This window comes from Stigmatopora argus, chromosome 5 (assembly GCF_051989625.1).
Source record: "Stigmatopora argus isolate UIUO_Sarg chromosome 5, RoL_Sarg_1.0, whole genome shotgun sequence".
NCBI classification, from domain to species: Eukaryota; Metazoa; Chordata; class Actinopteri; order Syngnathiformes; family Syngnathidae; genus Stigmatopora; species Stigmatopora argus.
Genome location: NC_135391.1, coordinates 7206937 through 7227344, shown reverse-complemented (window position 1 = coordinate 7227344; position 20408 = coordinate 7206937). Strand labels below are relative to the sequence as shown.

Here is a 20408-nt window from a genome sequence, read left to right as displayed (position 1 = left end):
CTGGATTGAATACGCTCTTCCACCAACCACCCCACCCAAAGCACCTGATTTGGTTCAGCCTTTGGCCTAAGGCCACAACACCTACGTCCAGGATTAACACCCCAATCCTTCAAGAAAGATGATTGCACAGCTTGCATCATCGTGTTGTAAACAGAAAGCAACATAAACACAAAAACCTAACTCAAATGACTTTATTATTCCCACGTTGCGCATTGCCACTTTAAAATAGAAAGTGGTCGGCAGGTTTTGATCTCAACCAATGAAGATGATAAATTTTTTTCCTGTCTTAAAACTGTAATCAGTTGACTGTGTTTCTGCTTGTTTCAGAAGTCTTATAGGTTGAAACAATCTGTGCTGGATCAGCTTGTTACGACGTGGCACGATCGGGAATGGATTAGGACCCAGGCGCGGGAAGCAGGAGAGGAGCCTGGCAGTTAGCTTCAAAACAACATCTTTAATAAATCAACAAGAATCTACAAATCAACAAAGGCTTGGAACCAAAAACGGGAGCATGCAGGACACATGCAGGAGTTGCAGGAACAATCCGACAATGAGCCATCCTTTGTGTGGTGCTTAAATACCCACACCAGGAGGCAATCCAGGATTGTCTGCAGCTGCTCTGACCTGATGACAAGCCAGGAGTGACAAATGAGCCACTCCTGACACAGCTGGAACAAAAAGCCGAGACCCAAAGATGGAAGAAAAAACCCACAAAGGCCATTAAATCCTTTTTTATTTACGAGTTGAGCTCTGACTTTTGGTGGCATTATTCACGTTTGCTCATTCAATACCAGTTGGCGGTGCATTCGAGTCCTCCATCTGCATATATGACAGTGACGATAAGAAAGAGAAAATATATCAAAAAGCTGTGGGCTGACTTGCAACAACGTGCCCTGGTGAGTTAGAGTGCACACACACAATATTCTACCTGTACAACTATTCACATTCGTTCACTGTACACATTTACATAGATCACATTAGGGAAAGCCAGTACCTGAGCAGTTAAATCTCACAATTAGCATTACTCATCGTCTGTAGTGGAACAGCCAAACAAAGGAATTCAGTGAGTCACGAACCACGTTGACAATTTTGCGTGGTGCCGATTTGACGCGGGAATGATTATCAAGACCCAGCAAGTTCAGGAAGCCCAACAGCATGCTAGGGGGGTTTCGCACTAAAACATTTTTATATTTAAACACCTTGTTTGACAAATCGCAATTACTCATCAAGCCCGACCTTCGCATTAAAGTGATCAAATCCTCAAAACTCGCACATTGCCAACGAAGGATAGAACGATCAAACATCCATATAAACTGGAAAAACTGGCAATGAATGAGTTCAATGGTTGCTGCCAAGTTACCTCAGCAATAGATTGCCAAGAGCATGTTGGAGGGTACAGTAAGCATTTTACACTGTATGCTAGTCACTGGCCTGCAGTCGCTGTGGATCATAGACAGTGTGTTTTCCTACGAAATGGTTATTGAGGCCTCTGAAACAATCGCTCCCGAGGATACATCAGGTGTACTGGCATCTTTTCAGAAAAACAAACAAACAAAAAAATGATAGCAAGCTATAAACAGCTGATGTATATGCCAGCAGCCTTCATTGTCCCTCTTTCTGAAATGACACACAAACTTTACATTAGAAACAAAACCGGTCGCTTAAACCTACCGAACAAGATAAAACACCATGAATCGACACGTCATACATGTGCAGCATTTCTCTCCCGAATGAAACGTTAACCAATAAATAATACATAAGAGAATTCAAATTAAATAACAATCAAGGTCTCCGTTTAAGTTCACAAGAGTGATCAACTCAAACAGTCTAAAGTCCATTTTACAAATATGTGAAAATGCTTGCTTGGGTCACTCACTATAAATCCTAACTGGCGTTAAGGTCATTACTTTAGCGTAGACACTCCGATTACCAAACGACGCAGCACAATGTCTTCAGGAAAGACAACATCAATAAAACACTTCTCTTTGGACACTCATTCCTCATGAAAATCATTTAAAAAATAAAAAAAGGGGGGAAATGTATTCTCTCGCTTGTGGCTCGATTTCGCTATTGGTTCGCAGAGCTTTTATTTGACGAGCATGGCAGTTAGCCATACGTGAGGGAGCTTTGGATTTGGTCATTTGCAGCAGCTTTGTGTGATCTGGGAAGAAAAAAAATGGAAGTCCAGTCCCAGTCCGGACGCAGTCGAAGGGGCACTATGCCTTGTAGCAGTTGCCCTGTGTAGTGAGCGCAAGCTGGCCGTTGGGCGCCACCTCGTTGGTCTCGTCCTCCAAGAGGCCCGACACGTCGGCGTTGGGGATGCTGTCGTGATAGCTGCTGAAGCTGATGTTGTCCTCTTTCAGTTCGATGGTCCAGAAGGGCGCGTTGAGTTTCCGGTTCTGGTATTCTCTGTAAGTGTACACGCCTCCGACAAAACCCAAGAGCACAACCACCACCAGGATAATGACGGCCAGGATGATGATGTTGAACTGCGTCCAGGAGACGTCGGTCAGAGCCGCCGTGGTGTTGTCGGTGGGGCCGCTCAGACTTGTCAGCAGGGCTTGAGTGGTGGTGGCCGTGCTCAGAGTTGTGCTCAGGTTACCGTCGGGCGCGGAGGCGGGAACGTTCCTCGCTCTGGTGATGGTCGAGCTGCTGCTGAAGGAAGACCAAGGGGTAGAAGTGGAGTGCTCTGTCGTGGTACGGCCAGCTGGTGTGGGAACTTGCTGAGGTGCTGAGGAGAGAAAAGTCATTAAACCATGAAAAAAATAGACCTCATTAAAACAAGCAAACAAACATACTACTACAAGTTTGATCACAATGTGGCAACATCATTGTTCAGTACATCAAAATGAAAATGTCTCATTGTTGTACAACACCTGGTGGTCAAAATGTCTCACCACAGTTTACCTGCCACATTTTCAGCATTTCAAAACAAGCAGGAAAATAAAAGAATTATATAAAGCCGAGCCACTTGGTTTCATATTTTCAAAGAAAAACACAATTCAATTTTGCATGCTGAACAATGTTGGGACAATTGTGCGTCAATAATGCATGCGCAAAATCCATACACCCCACCAAACATTAAAAATACATCTAAATTAAAGTACACGGTGGAATTCTGAAAGAAGATTTTTGAAAAAGAATGCATAATGAAATATTTAGTTAATATTCCCTTTCAATATTATTCTTTATTATAAGTTTTTTTCAATGCCGTTGTTACGGCATATATTGATGAATTAATAATTGTTTTATGATTCAGCTACAGATCTAAAGCGCATTGAACAAAACAAAACGGTGGATATTACACAATGAATTTTGAAGAAACGTTAAATGGGTGAACAATATCACTCATTCATTCATTTTCTGAAACGCTTATCTTCACAAGGGTCGCAGGGGGTGCTGGAGCCTATCCCAGCTAACTACGGGGACCAGGCAGGGGGCACCAATCACAGGGCACATTGAGACGGACAACCATTCATGCTCACACTCATACCCAGGGGCAATTTAGAATTTCCAACCAGCCTACCCTGCGTGTTTTTGGGATGTGGGAGGAAACCGGAGTACCCAGAGAAAACCCACGCAAGCCCGGGGAGAGCATGCAAACCCCACACAGTGCGGAACCACGTGGGATCGAACCCTTGACCCCAGAACTGTGACGCCAACGTGCTAACCACTCGTCCGCCGGGCCGTCGTGGTCGATATCATTTCTCGTCAAATTAAAATTATATACTTACTTAGACGGCTGCAGTTATGAGCCCGAGCATCCCCTGAAAATCCAGGAGCACAGAGATGGCACTGGGGCCCAGTGGTGTTGTTAATGCAGCTGAGGCAGTGGCCAGTGTCGGGGTGACAAAGCTGGGTGGGACCCTGAGGATCTGCATTCCCACTACAGTCACATGGCACGCAAGCCCCTTGTGCTTTGTGAAATCCAGCGCTGCACTGGTCGCACAGTGGGCCAGAATATGGGTGAAGGCACTGGTCACACACTGGAGAGCCACTGGTATCTAATCAAGAACACACAACAATGCTTATCAGAAGGGATTCACATACTCCCCAATGTTCTAAAATGTTGATTTTTTCTCTGGCGCATTCACAAGATCAGGCCAAATCTCAAATTCTTATGTCAACGGCTACTTTAGTGTAATCAGTTTAACAGGTTTACACCGGCTCTTCTTTTTCTCATGACCAATGTAAACTGTAATACTCACGGTATGCTTTGCATGAGATTATAACAATGGGCCACTAGGTGGCAGTACATTTGTACTATTAAACAAGTACAACTGGGGACTTGGGAAATGGTATTCCTGAATCACTTTAGTATGTCAAACAAAAAGGACGTACACATTTTAAGTAATCATAGTACTGTGAATCCTAACATATTATTTAGAGATACATGCTGTTGTTTTAAAATAATTACATTGACCACATACAACGAGATTAGATGACTGTGTAAAGTTTCCAGAGATTATCAAGGAAAATTTGCTACAAATGCAATTCATCTGTAATTCCCAAAAATTAGTTTAATTAGATGATGGCAGATAAGCGATAGAAAAATAACTGGATGGCGATTTTGTATTTTGGTGCTTTGGATCCTACAAAACAAGTCCCAAAAGAAAATGTGTAATCCAGTGAATATTGTTATGGTATAAAGAGTTAAATGTTATGATTACAGGTATCCCATTTCTTTAACGAAACACATCGAAGAGCAAGGACCTTAGGTAAGGGCATTTCAAAACAGTGGTAGTTGTCTCCCAGCCTTGTTACTTAAATTATTAATTAATGAATTAGAAGCTGCCTTATTGTTGCCAGGTTATCTCTTCATGAGGGGGAGGAGTAACAGTAACATCCATTTATATTAAACTCCATAAATTCTTTAAATGATGTTTTTGTACACCATGCAGTTGCATGAAGGGTAAATGCAAAGTTTTCTAGGTAAAAACCAATTTCTTCTAATGATTGACTGAGAAGAAAACAAAATTTAAAAAAAATCCCTAAAATCCAAATTGTTGAAGCAATTGTCCTGTTATTTTCAGAAGCCGAGCATGACTTCAATGCACGGCCCGCGACTGGATTCTCAACACCACGATTATGAAGCGATCCAAGTGGTATGACTCAGGCACTGGCCTAGATGGTGTTTTCTATCTCAGATGATCACATGACTGGGTTGTATTGCAGCTGGGCACATGGTGCTTCTGATAAGCTTTTGAAGGTTCAAAGGCAGCTGACCTGTGCTGTTATGTAATGCAAAGGAAACATGAGAAGCGACACACTGATCTAAAAGACGTGATTAGACCACTACTTCAACCATCATTCTACTGTATTTGCTATGTTAAGCAAGCAGCACACTGGTAACTGGGCAGGCACCGTCTGGCACATTAGTTAGAAAAACACAGGGAAGGAACATTAAAAATGAAGGACACTTTACAACAGTAGGTGCAGATATAATCATACTTGAGTGATTTAATGTGTGACCCACATTCTGATCTAGAACAGTGTTCCACTTCACCTCTCGGCATATCATAATGGAGATCGTCTTTTTCTCATATCCACAAATCATTTATTGTACAAAATTGATCCGGGGTACTGTAGAGTATGTTCGCTACTGTGGTTGGCTAGATGACCCATGTTTTGGGGGTCAGCTCTTGTGCTTGGCTTCAAATCATCCAGTGCCACAACACTGTAAATGTGATAGCAAATGTCTTTTCACTTCTTCCTATAGCGATGCTGTCTAAAAAAGCAGCCCATCCCCTCCCCCCGCAGTCTGTTACTGCCTGAGTGGCGCTGCAATGGCCCAACTGTGCTCATGCTGTCCCAGCTCAGCTCAGCCTGGTTCATGTCCCTTCCCCTCCCTTCTACATTGCAGCACCACTAGCGCGGTCCCCAACAGGCGGAATCCTAACATAACAACCAGAGCGTATCTATACGTGGCTGTTTCCATGCAGGAGGAGTCTTGTGGGACATGGGTGGCTGGGAAGGATTAGCCTAAGAAGGGGAAGGTTATAATATTGAGGCAAAGCTAAAAAAAATATAAAAAATAATAAAAGGGAGTGAGGACAAGAGAAATAATAGAGAATTTGTAATCTCATCACTCCAGATTGTTAAAAAAAAGTGTCATTCCCAAATAACCTGGAGTTTGACATTAGAGGAGGATTGCTGTGTGCACAGGGGGTTTCTCACAAAGGTGCGAGAGGAGTGGGTTTTCCCAACAAATACTCACTAATTACACCAGAATCATTCTGCCTGCCATGCTATGAATTATTTTTGAGACGTAGAAGACTGATAAGAAAGAGATTATTTGTTTGGTGGCAACCTATTTCAAACCCTGCGATATTCTGGTTAACAAAACTGTATCTTTCATGACGACGACAGTCAATCAATCCAGAATGCTGCCGAGAAAAACATTTAGGTGGGGTGTTAAACTAGGGCAGACAAAGCCTCGAGCAGAAAGGTCACTCAATCCCAATTTAGGCAGTTTTGCTTGTTGACAAATTAAAGCATTATGTCATGTAGCACAAATCTGTAGAAATATTCTTAATTACTTTAATATTGAACATAATTAAAAAAAAATCCTTTTGAAATGGAAAAATTAAAAGACATTTTCAAGTGAAAAATATGATTAAAAGACATTTTCCCTTAATAAGAAAAAAAGCTAAAAAAAACATTGTTTTAGATCTATTAAAAAACTGACTATTTAGGGCTTTTGATCCAGTTCATTTAATCCGATTAATTTTTTTTCTTCTAAATATTAGATCTAAAATGGTCCGGCCCACATGAAATGGAGTTGACGTTAATGCGGCCCACGAATCAACCCGAGTTTGAGACCCTTGTCCTAGGGGCCGGTCTCAGGGATTCGGTGGCGCCTCTCCCGCGGAGGTCAAGACACATCGACTCATCAATGTCTATACACGATAACATGCCCCGCTTGACCATCACTGCCTGCAGATGATCATGTGACATTGCTTGACTAATCGGTGCTGCGAGGAATTTATACATCTTAAATTTGAAAAAAAAAAATCATATTTTATGTATGGCCTTTAACGATATTCAAATACATAATTTAGAGGCGTTGTGACTTGAAATTTTCCTGGCAACAGAGGGTGGTATTGGACAAAACGGCGAGATGGATATTAAAAATAAAAAATAAAAAAAAGCTTTGCCTTGTAAATGTGACAGCAAGGATGCAAATATAACAGCAATTGTGCATTTACGTGTGGTCAGTGAATCACTCACCAGTGTGACAGGTGCCAGAGGAGGAAGCGTTGAAGCAGGGGCATAGGACGCAGGATTCAGTCAAGGCAGTACTACGGCTGCGGTAATGATCTTGCTTACACTCCTCGCAATTGGACCCTTGGGTGTTGCCCTCACAGTTCAGACACACACCTGAGGAAAGCATGTTCATAAAATCTTTATTTTTTTCTTTTAAAGGGAAGGTGTATCACCCATAAAACCTGAGGCAAGAATGGAGCATGATTTATAATATAAAAACAACAACAACAACAACAAAGGAAGAGAGTTGTTAGGAAGCAAGTAAACGTAAGATGAACAGCTCGCACCATCCTCTGAACAAAATGATGCCGTTTACTCTGGTACAGCTGTAGAAAAATGTGAATTTGGGCTTAGTGTTCTTGTTTGAGTGCACTGTATTGTTTCCTAGGGGAGAGGCCAGGATCAGTCTTTATAGAGAACCATAAAACCTTCGTTAATCCACAACTCTGTGAACACGGAGTCCAAGTGAGGCCTTAGAAGTCCATCTGCTCATGCATAATAGCATCTAGACATATGGCTGTTAAACTCCCCCTCATCGCCCCACCATCACATACATCATCATAGACCCCTTCACCTTTCGTCCTTCGAAGGACTAAAAGCCTGACTGGTGAAAGGTGCGCAGCGAGCTTCCTGAAGAGGATCAACTTGAATAAAACTCCCATTTCGCATGAAACAAATTGATGGTTTCGTGACCTTCGAGATTACCTTGACAAGAGTGCTCTGTCCAATTTAGTTGTCGCTTGCTGTGTACTACAGATGAATATTGTACTTTGGTACACAGTACTTATCCCATTAGTCAGATTGACTGTAATGTACTGTATTGTTATAGAACTGTCAATCTGCAAGGGGATTGGCTACTGATCACCATTCAATATACAGCTGATCTACTCAAAAGCACAATTCTCCCCATTAGGATCCCTTTTCATCTCAACATGCAAAATAAGGCCAACTGAAGACAAAGGGTGAAAATGTGAAACTACATAGCATAGTGGATGATGTGCTAAGGGCAGTTCTGCATTTTTGTTTAGAGTAAGATAATGGTAGAACAACTGAAGTGAGGGTGAAAATTGTAAAAAAAAAAGGCAAGCTGCTAATATACTGATTGACCTCAAATACCTCAGCCGTCTTTTGTCTCATAATCCTCTTTCCCGCTCAAAGGTTAAAAAAAAAAGATCTTGAGATCGACATACTGTACAATAGTATCTCTGTCTGGTGAGGATAAATTTATATTTCCGTGTATAGTTCACTGTCGCTATTCACAGGGTGTACAAACCTGCGGCAATAAGCAGAAATGTGCAAATAGTTGAAATATTGTGGTCTGGCTTTTATCATGGTTTCTTTCTTTTTGATGGAGCACAAAATACTCTCGTTCATGCCATATTTCCAGGTCATTGTTTAGTAACCTTTTCCTCCTCTGAGCATATCCAAGAGGTTTCCCTTCTGTTTATGCGTCATACTTTATCTTGTAGTTACGTTATTTGCAAGAAATTATGAATGGAGAAGTTGCCTTAAGATGAGCTCAAACTACACAATTATAGCCCGATTTTGTTTGACAGACAGATTGCGGAAGAATGTTGACTGTCCTCTCTGACACCTCTACTTTGGAATCACTGATCACCTGAGGTGATGTGACATTGATAGACTAGACTGGCGATTTAGCGTCTACTCCTAGGACACCTCACGACCATGACGCAGGAACTCTCGATGTGTCAGAAATTCTACTTGTGTTGTCACATTAACAGATCTTTTGTGCCTCAACAAATTTTATGAGTGTGGATGCCAACATCCTGTTGTACCAATGGATCAGGACCTGCACTTGTGTCCCACGGTCCTGCAAACTCCAAAACTCCTCGCAATCTATATAGGATAAACGTCCCAACATCCGTTATTATGAGGAGACTCACCTGACTGTGGATGGCAGTAGCTGGTATGATTGTGACACTGGCAATGCTGGCATCCCGTGCTGCTAAAGTGGAAGAAGCCTGGGTGGCACTCGTCACACTTGGGTCCATACACTCCTGCCTTGCATACACATATCCCTGAGCTGGAGAGGCATTAGAGAAGAAAAAAACTATTTTAATACAATACAAGCATAAATATTATGTTTACAAAACACACATACACATACTATACACACACACACCCATAATCATGTCCAAAATGAATCAGACCCACCTCTTAATATATATTATATAACAACTTGGGAAACTACAGAGACAACCAACTCCAATCTGATGTACTATTTGTTATTGTCACCACATAATCAAATGGAGGATAGAGTTTAAATACATGTATGCATGTTCATAGACCACAACCTATTTAACTAGCATGATCCCACTTTTTTAAAGCATTACATACAATAATAACTGTAGTTTATGGATTATAGAAAATACAGACGGCTCCATTTAAAACAAATTTTGAATGACACATGAGCGTAATCTCTCCCAATGCTACTTCTTTCAAAGTAATCTCCGACAAGAAAAAAAACACAATGCCAAGTCAAGCATGATCTATCCTCCAACCCAGACAATGTACTCCAAAACATTAATTACACACAATGACTTCAAAACAATGGAAGTATAAATCACAAGTGACTGGAAGCGATTTCTGTGAGCATGTGCATGGGTCCTCATACAAATGGGGCTTTGTTAAACAACTGCACTTAATGCAAATGATGAAGCCGGCGGTGATGCTTAGTGGGGCGTGGGCAATGCTGAAGACAAGGCTGGGAAGAACACACGCGTACAGCAGATGTCTCCAGATTATTCAGAAGAAAGTGGGGAATAGAAAGTAAACAGTGTTTCTGAAGGTCACATGCAAGGCAAATAGAAATGCGTCATATGCTGTGCTGGCCAAGTTACAAACCTGTATGTAACCTAGCATTAGAAAAGTAAAATGTAAGATAAGATAGCTGTGTTTTAAGGATGGAGTAACTGTTAACACTTCCAATTCCAATTCTTTATCTTAAATTACAGTATTATTGGGGAAAAAAACTATGTATCACTATGCAGCTTGCCACATAGCTTACACTGAATGGAGTGTTGTGGATTACAAAACTGATAAGTCTGTGCATGACTAAGCATGCAGCCGACTACGTCACTTGGCATGGTTGCTAGTCAGTGTTGAATAAGAATGATCTGCTTGCAAACATTCCATCTCCATGGTGACAAAATATTGGGCTTAATTACCTGGTGAATACTCAACATGAACAGAAAGTAATCAATTGAAAATATAAACAAAAGACCACAGGGTGATCATGTTTACTGCACACCATTTTCCAACACAAGGAACATGGTGGAAGAAAAAAATAAATAAATAAACCGTTTCCAACCTTACACAGTATTGAAAAAGTCACACACACATATATATATATATATATATATATATATATATATATATATATATATATATATATATATATATATATATATATATATATATATATATATATATATATATATATATACATACATATACACACACAACTGTTAAGAACAAAGACTTGCATTTAAAACTCATAAACGCACAAAAGATACAAAAACTAGATTATTTTTTTTGTAATGATGACATCTACAGCATGTTTTATTCCACTCCGCACTAAGATTCATGACTGCTGAAACCCACCCATCATTGGACTTTACAGTGGGATGGGCACCTTTATCTCTATGAACAAATATGCACTGACTCATTTTCATTTGCAAAATCTTGAGAACAAAAATGTCCACTGGATATAAATACGCACTGTTTTCAAAGCACAATCACGAGACAAGATTATCAAATGAGTATCTCAGGTTGTCACGCCAAAACATTGACTATCCACTTGTTTCACGGCTACATAGGGGAAACCCAGAGTCATGCGTCTCGTCTGTGTCTCAGACGCTGAAAAAAGAAAGACAGACATATTGCAGAGGTACATAAACTACACAGAGTATGTGCTGATAGCTTGAAACACTGTATCAAAGTGTTTTGGAATGATGGTTTGATCATGTTCTCTATTTAATAGAATATTTTTAATTGAGTGTTTCTAAGCACATTTTCTCCATCCACAACATAATACAATAAAGTATGTAATACTAAAGTGGTGGATGCAGAAATAATCCCAAGCAATTTATCTTGTCCACAGGGGAAATGATACACACATGCCCTGACAGCAAGTATATGTATAAACAATCTGACTAAATACAGAGAAAGAAACATCTGCACCTACAATCAATATTTAATTCCAGACTGGCAGCCTTGGAGCAGTATTGTCAAAAAAAATGCCCCTAGACAATACCAACAGGACCTGACCCAAATAAAGGTGTAATCCAAGTGTTATAGCAGATTCAAGTGGCTTGGTCTCATAATGCATTACCTAAAAAGCATGGCAAATGGTGTGTAAGTTCATTTTTTGTCACATGAATAGCGGACTAGTGAGCAGAGCGAATGCCATATTGACTTGACAAGAGGAGGAAATCTCATTAAGGGGCCTTTAAGTACACTGAACAAGGATCCAATTACAAATGTCACCTGACTTAGTAAAGCTTGTAATCCCACCAAGGATGAACTTACTTTGATGACAGACAACTGGTTTAGCAACATTTGTGTGCGCAACAAACAATGAAATATCTCAAATAGCCTTTGACTGCATCTTGATGTTAAACCAGGGATGGGCAAACCGGTCCTCGAGGGCCGCTGTGGGTGCAAGTTTTTGTACCAACCGATCCAGCACAGACACTTTGACCAATGAGATTTCTGCAGAAAACAAGAAGCACCTGAGTGCAAACTACTGATTGTTGAAAAGGTGTCCTCTTTATGGGTTGGAATGAAAACCCTCACCCACTGCGGCCCTTTCTGGAATAGTTTGCCCGCCCCTGTTTTAGACAGAAAATAATCGGTTTATAAAAGAATTCCATCAGTGTACAAGTCCAAGTCATAAAAAAATAGAAATGTGCTAAATATAATTCAAAAAAAGAATACAATGATTTACAAATGATGGTGAACCTTGGGTCCATAAGGTCAGCCCACTAAGTCTGCTAAATTTTCACTGCCACCATATTGTCCTAGTCCCTGAGCATAAAAAGCCTCACATTACTTAATGAGAGAAATGCTGAAAGCAACAGCAGGCTAGGGGGGCGGAAAGATGGCTAATCTGCGTACTCACAGTGATTAGCTCCTATAGGGGTCCTCGCGAGGCTATTGGCCTTGGCAGTGGGCAGGCTCAGACAGTCTAAGACAAGACTATATTCAATGCTGAAATAACTTTCTATATGCTTCACCTGTATGAGCTATGGTCCAAATTTAAGTGTTTCAAAGCACGTGCATTTAGCCAGTGCTGCTTTGTTGGTTTGTTCATTTTATAAAACTATGTCAAATGTCTCATGAATGGTTTGAGTAAAATTTAATAATACAGTACGCACAATGATTTATCAATCTAATACAGTAGTATTTGAAAGTTGTGATTAGTAGTTTACACAGGCATCCATTTAATATTTGGTATTTAAATCATTTATTTGGACTGTTCTTTTTCGAAGACAGCACAGACAACATACATTATCAATGATTTTATCATAATACTTCCTCAAATTGCATGTGATTGAAAGTGCAAACAATAGAATGGAACTTCCAACAGCCAAGGTATATTAAATAAAGCGTTGAAACGGTTTAGAACAGTACCTGTCACACAGGTGGGTCTCAGCACCAAATGAGTCACAGGCGCAGGGTAGGCAGCCGCTGGTGCCGTTGGTAAAGTATCCCTCCTCACATTCGTCACACTGTAGACCAGTATAGCCGTCCAGGCATGAGCACTGGCCGGTACTCTGGTTGCACTCGTCAGGATACAAAATCCCCTCACCTCCAGCGCTGCAGTTGCAGAAGCCATCTAGGTGGACAGATAGGCACACCAATGGGTCAAACTAAAAGGTGAAAATGCGTTTACATAACTGGAAGTAATCTAATTATTTGGTGCTTGACAGTGAGGAGCAAATCTCATGAATAAAGAAAGCCTGAAATTATGTTTTTAAAAGCCCAACTGTAGCCATAAAAAAAACATTGTAAACAGAACAAGCATAACTGGTTTGGGGAAGACTTAATATTAATAAAATATAGAAATAAACATCTGTTTTCTTAAAATAACTACATAAAACGTGTGTCCTTACATTAGGTGATATTAGAGAAAAAATAATGGCATGAATCATATCATGTTTGAAAAGAGTAAACTGATTTTAAGGAAGGTTGTAAAGGGTATACATTGGACAGTTTACAATGGTGTACTTGACAAATGTATCCAAGTTATGTTGACACAAAGATGACCTTGACAAGCACTCAGTGACTATCTATTATTTATCAGATTCAGTGTAGCGTGTTGCGACTACAGACCTCATTAAACATTACAATATCTCACACTTCAGTACAGTAATTTAAAAAAATGCAGTGTCTTGAAAAAAACAAATACAATAACCACACACATTTCCAGTTAGATCAGGTCAAACAAATACTTAAATTTGAATTTACTTCTGCTCCGAAATACCATTCAGGTGGTGTTGGACTTCTTGTGTTGTTTGCACTTTTATATGTAACCAAAAAAAGGCCTATGGTTATGCAAGCCCTCATTCCAGGCTCTTTGCTACAGTAACAGTCGTAGAAGAACCGACTGTCCCGGTTGTGTGAAATCCAGCTAATGAATATTCCACTATACACGCTCACCATTTTTCATTCTTAAAAATCGGTCTTTTCACTGTGTGTGAGGTTTAACTATTCTAGTCACACACAAATACTCTGTCTGATTATTAAAATAGACCTCTGTGTAGGGCAAAGAGGCTAAGGGGGCTGGGCTCGCATCTCCCTTGTCTAGTATATCTGTTTGACTGTTGCGACGTGTTGTGACAGCATGGCTTGTTATTCAAACAGTGCAGGCCGTTCTGAACAAGTCGCAAAATTCCTCTCGAGCCTCGCTTAGTACTTGCTTGTCTACTCCTACCGTGAAAACCAATTTTATTTCTTTTTTTTTCCCTCCGGGCATTAAACTGCAAAAATGTTCTAGGGAAAGAAAAGGCTTATATAGTGCAGCTGCCTGTGAGGACCTGAGATGTGGTGCCTTTGTTGATATTATCATGTATTATGAGTGTTTCCTTTTCAGAAGAACAATGACAGAAGCTCAGGAATGCACCAAAATTGAGCTTCATTGTGATTTGAAATAAAAATAAACATTTTGGTCATAGGGTTCAAAAAGGCATTGATTAATGACCTAATAAAATATACAGACAATTACGTTTTTTTTAATCTGAACCCCGATTTAGTAGTCCAAAGGCTTGGTAATTTGTCCTGCTATAATAATATTTCAGGAAAGGTGCAATATTACCAAATTAAAATTGTTTAAAAATATAGAGTAGAGGAACTAACACAAAACATGACAGCATAAAAAATAGGTCTGGGATGTTTTCCCTTTTGACTAGTGCTTTACACAAATTCAGTCAAATTGAGGGGAAAATTTCCCATTCGGCCAAACTACTGACAGTTGAACATCTGGATATCTTTAACTATATTTTAACAACCTCGTATCTAACTGATGCTGCAATACTGTAGACGTCCAAAACCCCACTTAATCCACAAGTCTTAACAATAGCCAACAAAATTCATGTTGTTTATCTTGCATCAAATCCTTTATATCTCTAACCCCAAAGCTACTTTTATCTCAATAAGTTTACTTAGCTAGGAATGAGTTAATGCAAATACAGCCCGAAATTGTGTAACGAGGAGTCAAGATTAGTCAGAACACAATATGAAATACAACTCCAGAGTTTTTGTCCTCTTCAGAAGGAAGTAACAAGAAGACCAATAGCATTTTCCCCGTGGACACTGAACATTTTATACAATATTTGACCAAAAAAAAAAAGATCACTGCTCATGTTTTGTTTAAACTACTTTGTGGAAATCAGCTTTCCATAAGTACTCTGGGCAAAAGAGAGAAAAAAAATACAATCCCAAACATCTGCTTACCACAGCCATTAAAAGATAAATTGTGACAACTGCGCTTCTGACTGTGACTTAATCAAGCCTTACTTACCCATTGATGTGGAGGGGAGGGGGTACCAGTATCGTTGCTCATTCATGGCTTTGGCTGCCTAACCATTTTAGTCGCGTATGCTTGTTCTACATACTCCACATTCATTACAAGCGGCATACGCTGGGAGATCGGCATGTAATTTCACATCATAACAGAACATAAATCCTGCTTGCCCTAATACAAAAGCATGATGGGCTTGTGTGGATGCTGTGTGGCCTGGCAGACCCTCATTGAACAACAACAGGATCAACCTTAACCCCCCTCTCTCCCTCCCTCCCTCCCTCTCTCTCTTCCTCCTCCTATACACTGTAATATATGTGCCACACATCTTTTATTAACAGGCCTCATGCAGGCCACGTTAATGTTCAGCGCACACAGACAGTGTTTTTTTTTTACTGGACCATATTACAATTCGTGTTAAGGATCTTTGAAGGGGTGCAGCATCCATGAATTGATGGGGTCTGGCCATTGTTGCAATGTGCTTTATTTGGTCTCTCTGCGTCAAACGCTCAGTGCAATCCTTCCTATTCCTACACATAGGTGAATAGCAGTGTTTCGTTTTATGGTTATGAAGTAAGTGAAAGCGAATCAATGAAAATCAAACGGTTTACTTTCACTATTATTGCATTCTATGACACTCACTCACCTTGGCTATTCTCCACTGAGGTAACAGATGTGTCGATCCGATCTGCCGACCACGCATCGTTGTCCGACCGCTGAGAAACCATGGACATCATTGTCTGGAGCGTTTTCTCCGGGGCAAAGAGTCCTGCGCGTGCATCGGTAGATCTTTTCAACCTGGAAGTCAGCACTGCGATTTTTTCCCTTGCGTCTGAAAGGATCCCGGAGTCGAAATCGGTCGTAGTCGGCTCAATCGGTGCGGGTGGGAAGGCGTTCGGGGGAATATGGCTAGCGACACCGGTAGCTGACGACTGTGTCAAAGCGAACCCGTTCTCGGATAAACGGCGAGGTGGATCCGTATGGAGGGTCTTCCAGGTGTCGGAGGCTGTGTCTGGCTTCTTGGAAATAGGCGACGCATCGTATAGACTGATGCGAGGTGCAGCTTCGGAAAAATCGATATATACATAGAAAATAAATACTAGAACCGACGATATGTACATCATTAAGGACGTGAACCTCATATTCAGTTTCAGCTCTCCATGTAAGCCCCAGTAACGGTCTCTGTCAGACCTTTCCCTGAATTGATGCGTACTCCACCATTGATGTCTCCTGGCGGCGTACGGTGCTGTTTGTTGCCTCATGAACCACAAGTCATTGCACTGCAACCTAACCGTGGCGCTACTGAGCACGCCTCGTTACGAACAACCAATAGAAATCCGAGAAGACCAATAAAATAACGCCTCCTTTAGCTGATTGGTTGAGCGTCATAACAATCATTTTGACAGGGAAAAAAATCCTCAGAAAACATCTTCCCCATTTTTTTATGACCAACCCTGATCAGACAGGATCTTTGTTAAAAATAATTCACATTTTCCACGTTTCCTCTTTACAATTTGACCCCAAACTGAAAACACAAATTTTTCCCAATTAACAAAAGGAATTTGGAAAAGTTAAAAAAATACAGTATCGTTTATTAAAATAACAAACTGCTCAGATTTTTCAATGAAATTAAACAACACTTAAATGGCGTTGTTATACAGCCCTCGTTACACTAAAAAATATCATATTTCACAGGAAAGTACGTGACAAATGGTTGTGTATTATCTTTCTTGGTTTGAAGTATCCATTGCACAAGCGTGTAGTTCACCCAGGCGGTCGGAATATGCCACTACGTCAAAATAAATAAATAAATAATAATAATAATTGTATCAGGCACGTTATGGGACATGGGCGGTAGATGGCAGTAGAGAAACCCCAAAACACAACTGGGCCAACCCCCGAAGCTCTGCAGGAAGTTGCGCAAGACAAGAAGGCACTTACAATGGCGCCTCTAGATTTGGATAAATATGCCGAGATCGCAAAACAGTGTAAATACCTTCCAGAAAATGATCTAAAGGTAAACCAGAATTGCAATGTACACATACAGTTAGAAGAATTAGCGCACTTATTGTGCTTCACTTATATTGTGGATGAAATATCTAATTAACTTGGGGTAGCTAAAGCTAGCTCGTAGCATTTAGCACACTGGTTTATTTAGTCTGTGCGGCCAGGAAGTGAGCGTCTTTACCAAGTATTAAACAATCGAACTAGTCAGTTACTGTTTATCATACATGCCCAAAAATAGAATGGTCAAACATCTCTGTATTGAAGTTATTGGATGCGGGACTGCCATTTTGATGAGACGGCTAAACTTGCATTGTTAGAGATGCTGTGTGAACTGTATGGATGATATGTTTATTGTTTTTATTTCAAATCTTCATAACTTCAAATCTATCTATACCAATATTTGAGTAACGTTACTGATATATTTTTCAGCATGTATCCTGAAGGTCATGAAGCATATCCCAGATGTTTTATCATATTTTTTCAATTTAGTAAAAAAAAATGTATATGTATGCCTTATCAGATAAATACTGTTACATTTGATTCCTTTCTTAATTCTGTTTTTATTTTATTTTTCAAAGTTTTCCACCTGTATAGTATTTTTGCCATTTATTATTATTTTTTTGTTTTGTTTATAACCAATACAGCGATTGTGTGACTACGTGTGTGATCTTCTGCTGGAGGAGTCTAATGTTCAACCTGTTTCTACTCCGGTAACAGTATGTGGGGACATACACGGACAGGTAAAAAGCTAGTGTAACCAAATCCATTTTTTTCCACATTATGTGTAATGTATGATGTTTTTTCTAACATTTCTTCCCCTTCTTTTGTACTAGTTTTATGATCTTTGTGAATTATTTCGAACTGGTGGCCAAGTTCCGGATACGAATTACATATTTATGGTTTGTATTTCTATTTATATGAATGTAACTTCAGATCAGATATTCCCAAAGACATCATGTTCATAATACTCCCCCTATAATTTTAGGGAGACTTTGTTGATCGAGGATATTACAGTTTGGAGACTTTTACCTACCTGTTGGTGCTGAAAGCCAAATGGCCAGACCGCATAACGCTTCTACGTGGAAATCATGAGAGCCGACAGATTACACAGGTTTATGGTTTTTACGGTGAGATGAGAGTCAAAGTCTGTTTTTATACCATTCTAATACACGCTGTATTAGTAATAATAGTTGTTTGAAATGTCTATTTCTGCCACAGATGAGTGCCAGACCAAATATGGAAATGCAAATGCCTGGCGTTATTGCACCAAAGTGTTTGATATGTTAACAGTGGCAGCTGTAAGTATTATATTCATGTAATTTATTTGTTTGTTTTGACTTCTGTTTCATTCGTGCTGGTTGATCATAGCACTGAATTGTAAAAAGATGGAACGTAAACAAATTCTGAATAAAAAGAATTTCCATATTTTATTCAGAATAGAATCTAGATGAAAGTTTGCTTGTAGATGAAATGTTTTGACACAATTCCCGTTTTCACCAGCTGATGGATGAACAGATCTTGTGTGTACACGGAGGCCTTTCTCCTGAAATAAAAACCCTCGATCAAATTCGGACCATTGAGCGGAACCAGGAAATTCCTCACAAAGGAGCCTTTTGTGATCTGGTTTGGTCTGACCCTGAAGACGTCGACACTTGGGCCATCAGTCCTAGAGGAGCAGGATGGCTTTTTGGTGCAAAAGTCACAAATGAGGTAGGTTGTGTCATTTTCTGCAACAGGCAGTGAGTATTATTTGTGGGAAAATTAATGTTAATGTTTAGTAGTGACTGCATCTGTTAGGTAGAGAGGGGACACACTTCCTCCATAACTATTTTCCCCCCATTACTCTTAGATTTAATATTTTCTTTTTGCAATTTTAAAACTCCTTCAGTTTGCCTCAGTGAAAATGTATAATGAGCTTGGTTGCTTCGCATCAGGGTTCACACCCTTAACTTTGTTATACTTAAATTTGTATCATTTCCTGGTTGAACCAAACCATAACTTTTACTGACATAGAATTTGCTCCAAGTACCAGGATTCACAAACTGTCTATCATTATTTTCTCTATTATCGCTTTTATTATTTAGTTATATTTGTTCACTTCAGTATTATTATTATATTTCTTCATTTCTTTGTCACTTACCAAAAACCTGCAGTTCGTCCACATCAACAACCTGAAGCTGATTTGCCGGGCACATCAACTGGTCCACGAGGGCTACAAGTTTATGTTTGACGAGAAACTGGTCACGGTTTGGTCGGCTCCCAACTACTGCTATCGCTGTGGCAACATAGCCTCCATTATGGTCTTCAAAGATGCTAACACAAGAGAGCCAAAGCTCTTTAGAGCAGTGCCTGATTCGGAAAGGGTCATCCCACCTCGAACAACGACACCTTATTTTCTTTAAGATGAGGAAATTCAAAATGGTCAATCGTTTTTTTGTTTTTATTTTGTTATTTAGTGCAAAGACACCAGGAGAGTGGCGACAGCACTTGTGAGTCTGTATGAATTTTGTAGTGTAAAATTAAAGTATTTACAGTGCCAACTATTGTTTATTCCCCCTCTGTACATTTAAAACCATGTATCAGCAGTTTGAATCAGAAGCCCTTCACCTCAACCTGGAAGACTGCGAGAAGCTACACAGTAAACAATATTCAAGTGGCGTTTTGGTAATGGAGTTAAGACATAATTCAGTTGTAATTTCTTCATTTATTTTCAATTGCAGTCCTGCAATTCAACTGCTTGTGCTTTATTTCCCCCCTTTTTCTGATGTAAAATTGTTTCTGATGGCTCAGAAAGTAAAAAAATAATAACACCAATACGTGATATACTGTACATTCACAATCATGGTTGCTTAATATTTTTTTCCTGCTGAAGTGGAGATTTACTCAACTGCCTCAGACTTGTAACTCCTCACAGACATTCAGTTTTCTCTTGGGGCTTAAATCACAAAAATATTTCACTGCTAAGTAAGCTGGAATCTGTGTGCTGAGATCAACTGACTGTTGTTAAAATGTTCATATTTGCAGATCTCTGTTTTAAGTTACAATAAAGATTTACTTGCCGGAACTAATTCTATTTGCTTGTCTTCCTCGA

At 39.9% G+C, this 20408-nt stretch overlaps 2 protein-coding genes across 2 annotated transcripts; one reads left to right on the top strand and one right to left on the bottom strand.

Annotated features, from left to right (window-relative positions):
• Positions 1-715: 715 nt before the first annotated feature.
• LOC144074576 (multiple epidermal growth factor-like domains protein 9) lies at positions 716-16589 on the bottom strand. The gene is made up of 6 exons (XM_077601075.1): positions 15957-16589; positions 12922-13126; positions 9171-9310; positions 7231-7380; positions 3735-4004; positions 716-2731 (listed from the first exon to the last, which is right to left on the bottom strand). The coding sequence occupies exons 1-6, from the start codon at positions 16570-16572 to the stop codon at positions 2217-2219; spliced, it is 1896 nt and encodes a 631-aa protein (XP_077457201.1). The 5' UTR covers positions 16573-16589; the 3' UTR covers positions 716-2216.
• Positions 16590-17167: 578 nt separating this feature from the next.
• Positions 17168-20385, top strand: ppp6c (protein phosphatase 6, catalytic subunit). Its single transcript, XM_077601277.1, has 7 exons — positions 17168-17327; positions 17962-18057; positions 18151-18216; positions 18303-18444; positions 18536-18615; positions 18818-19027; positions 19471-20385. Exons 1-7 carry the CDS (start codon positions 17169-17171, stop codon positions 19717-19719), a joined length of 1002 nt encoding a protein of 333 aa, XP_077457403.1. The 5' UTR covers position 17168; the 3' UTR covers positions 19720-20385.
• The last annotated feature ends 23 nt before the right edge of the window (positions 20386-20408 follow it).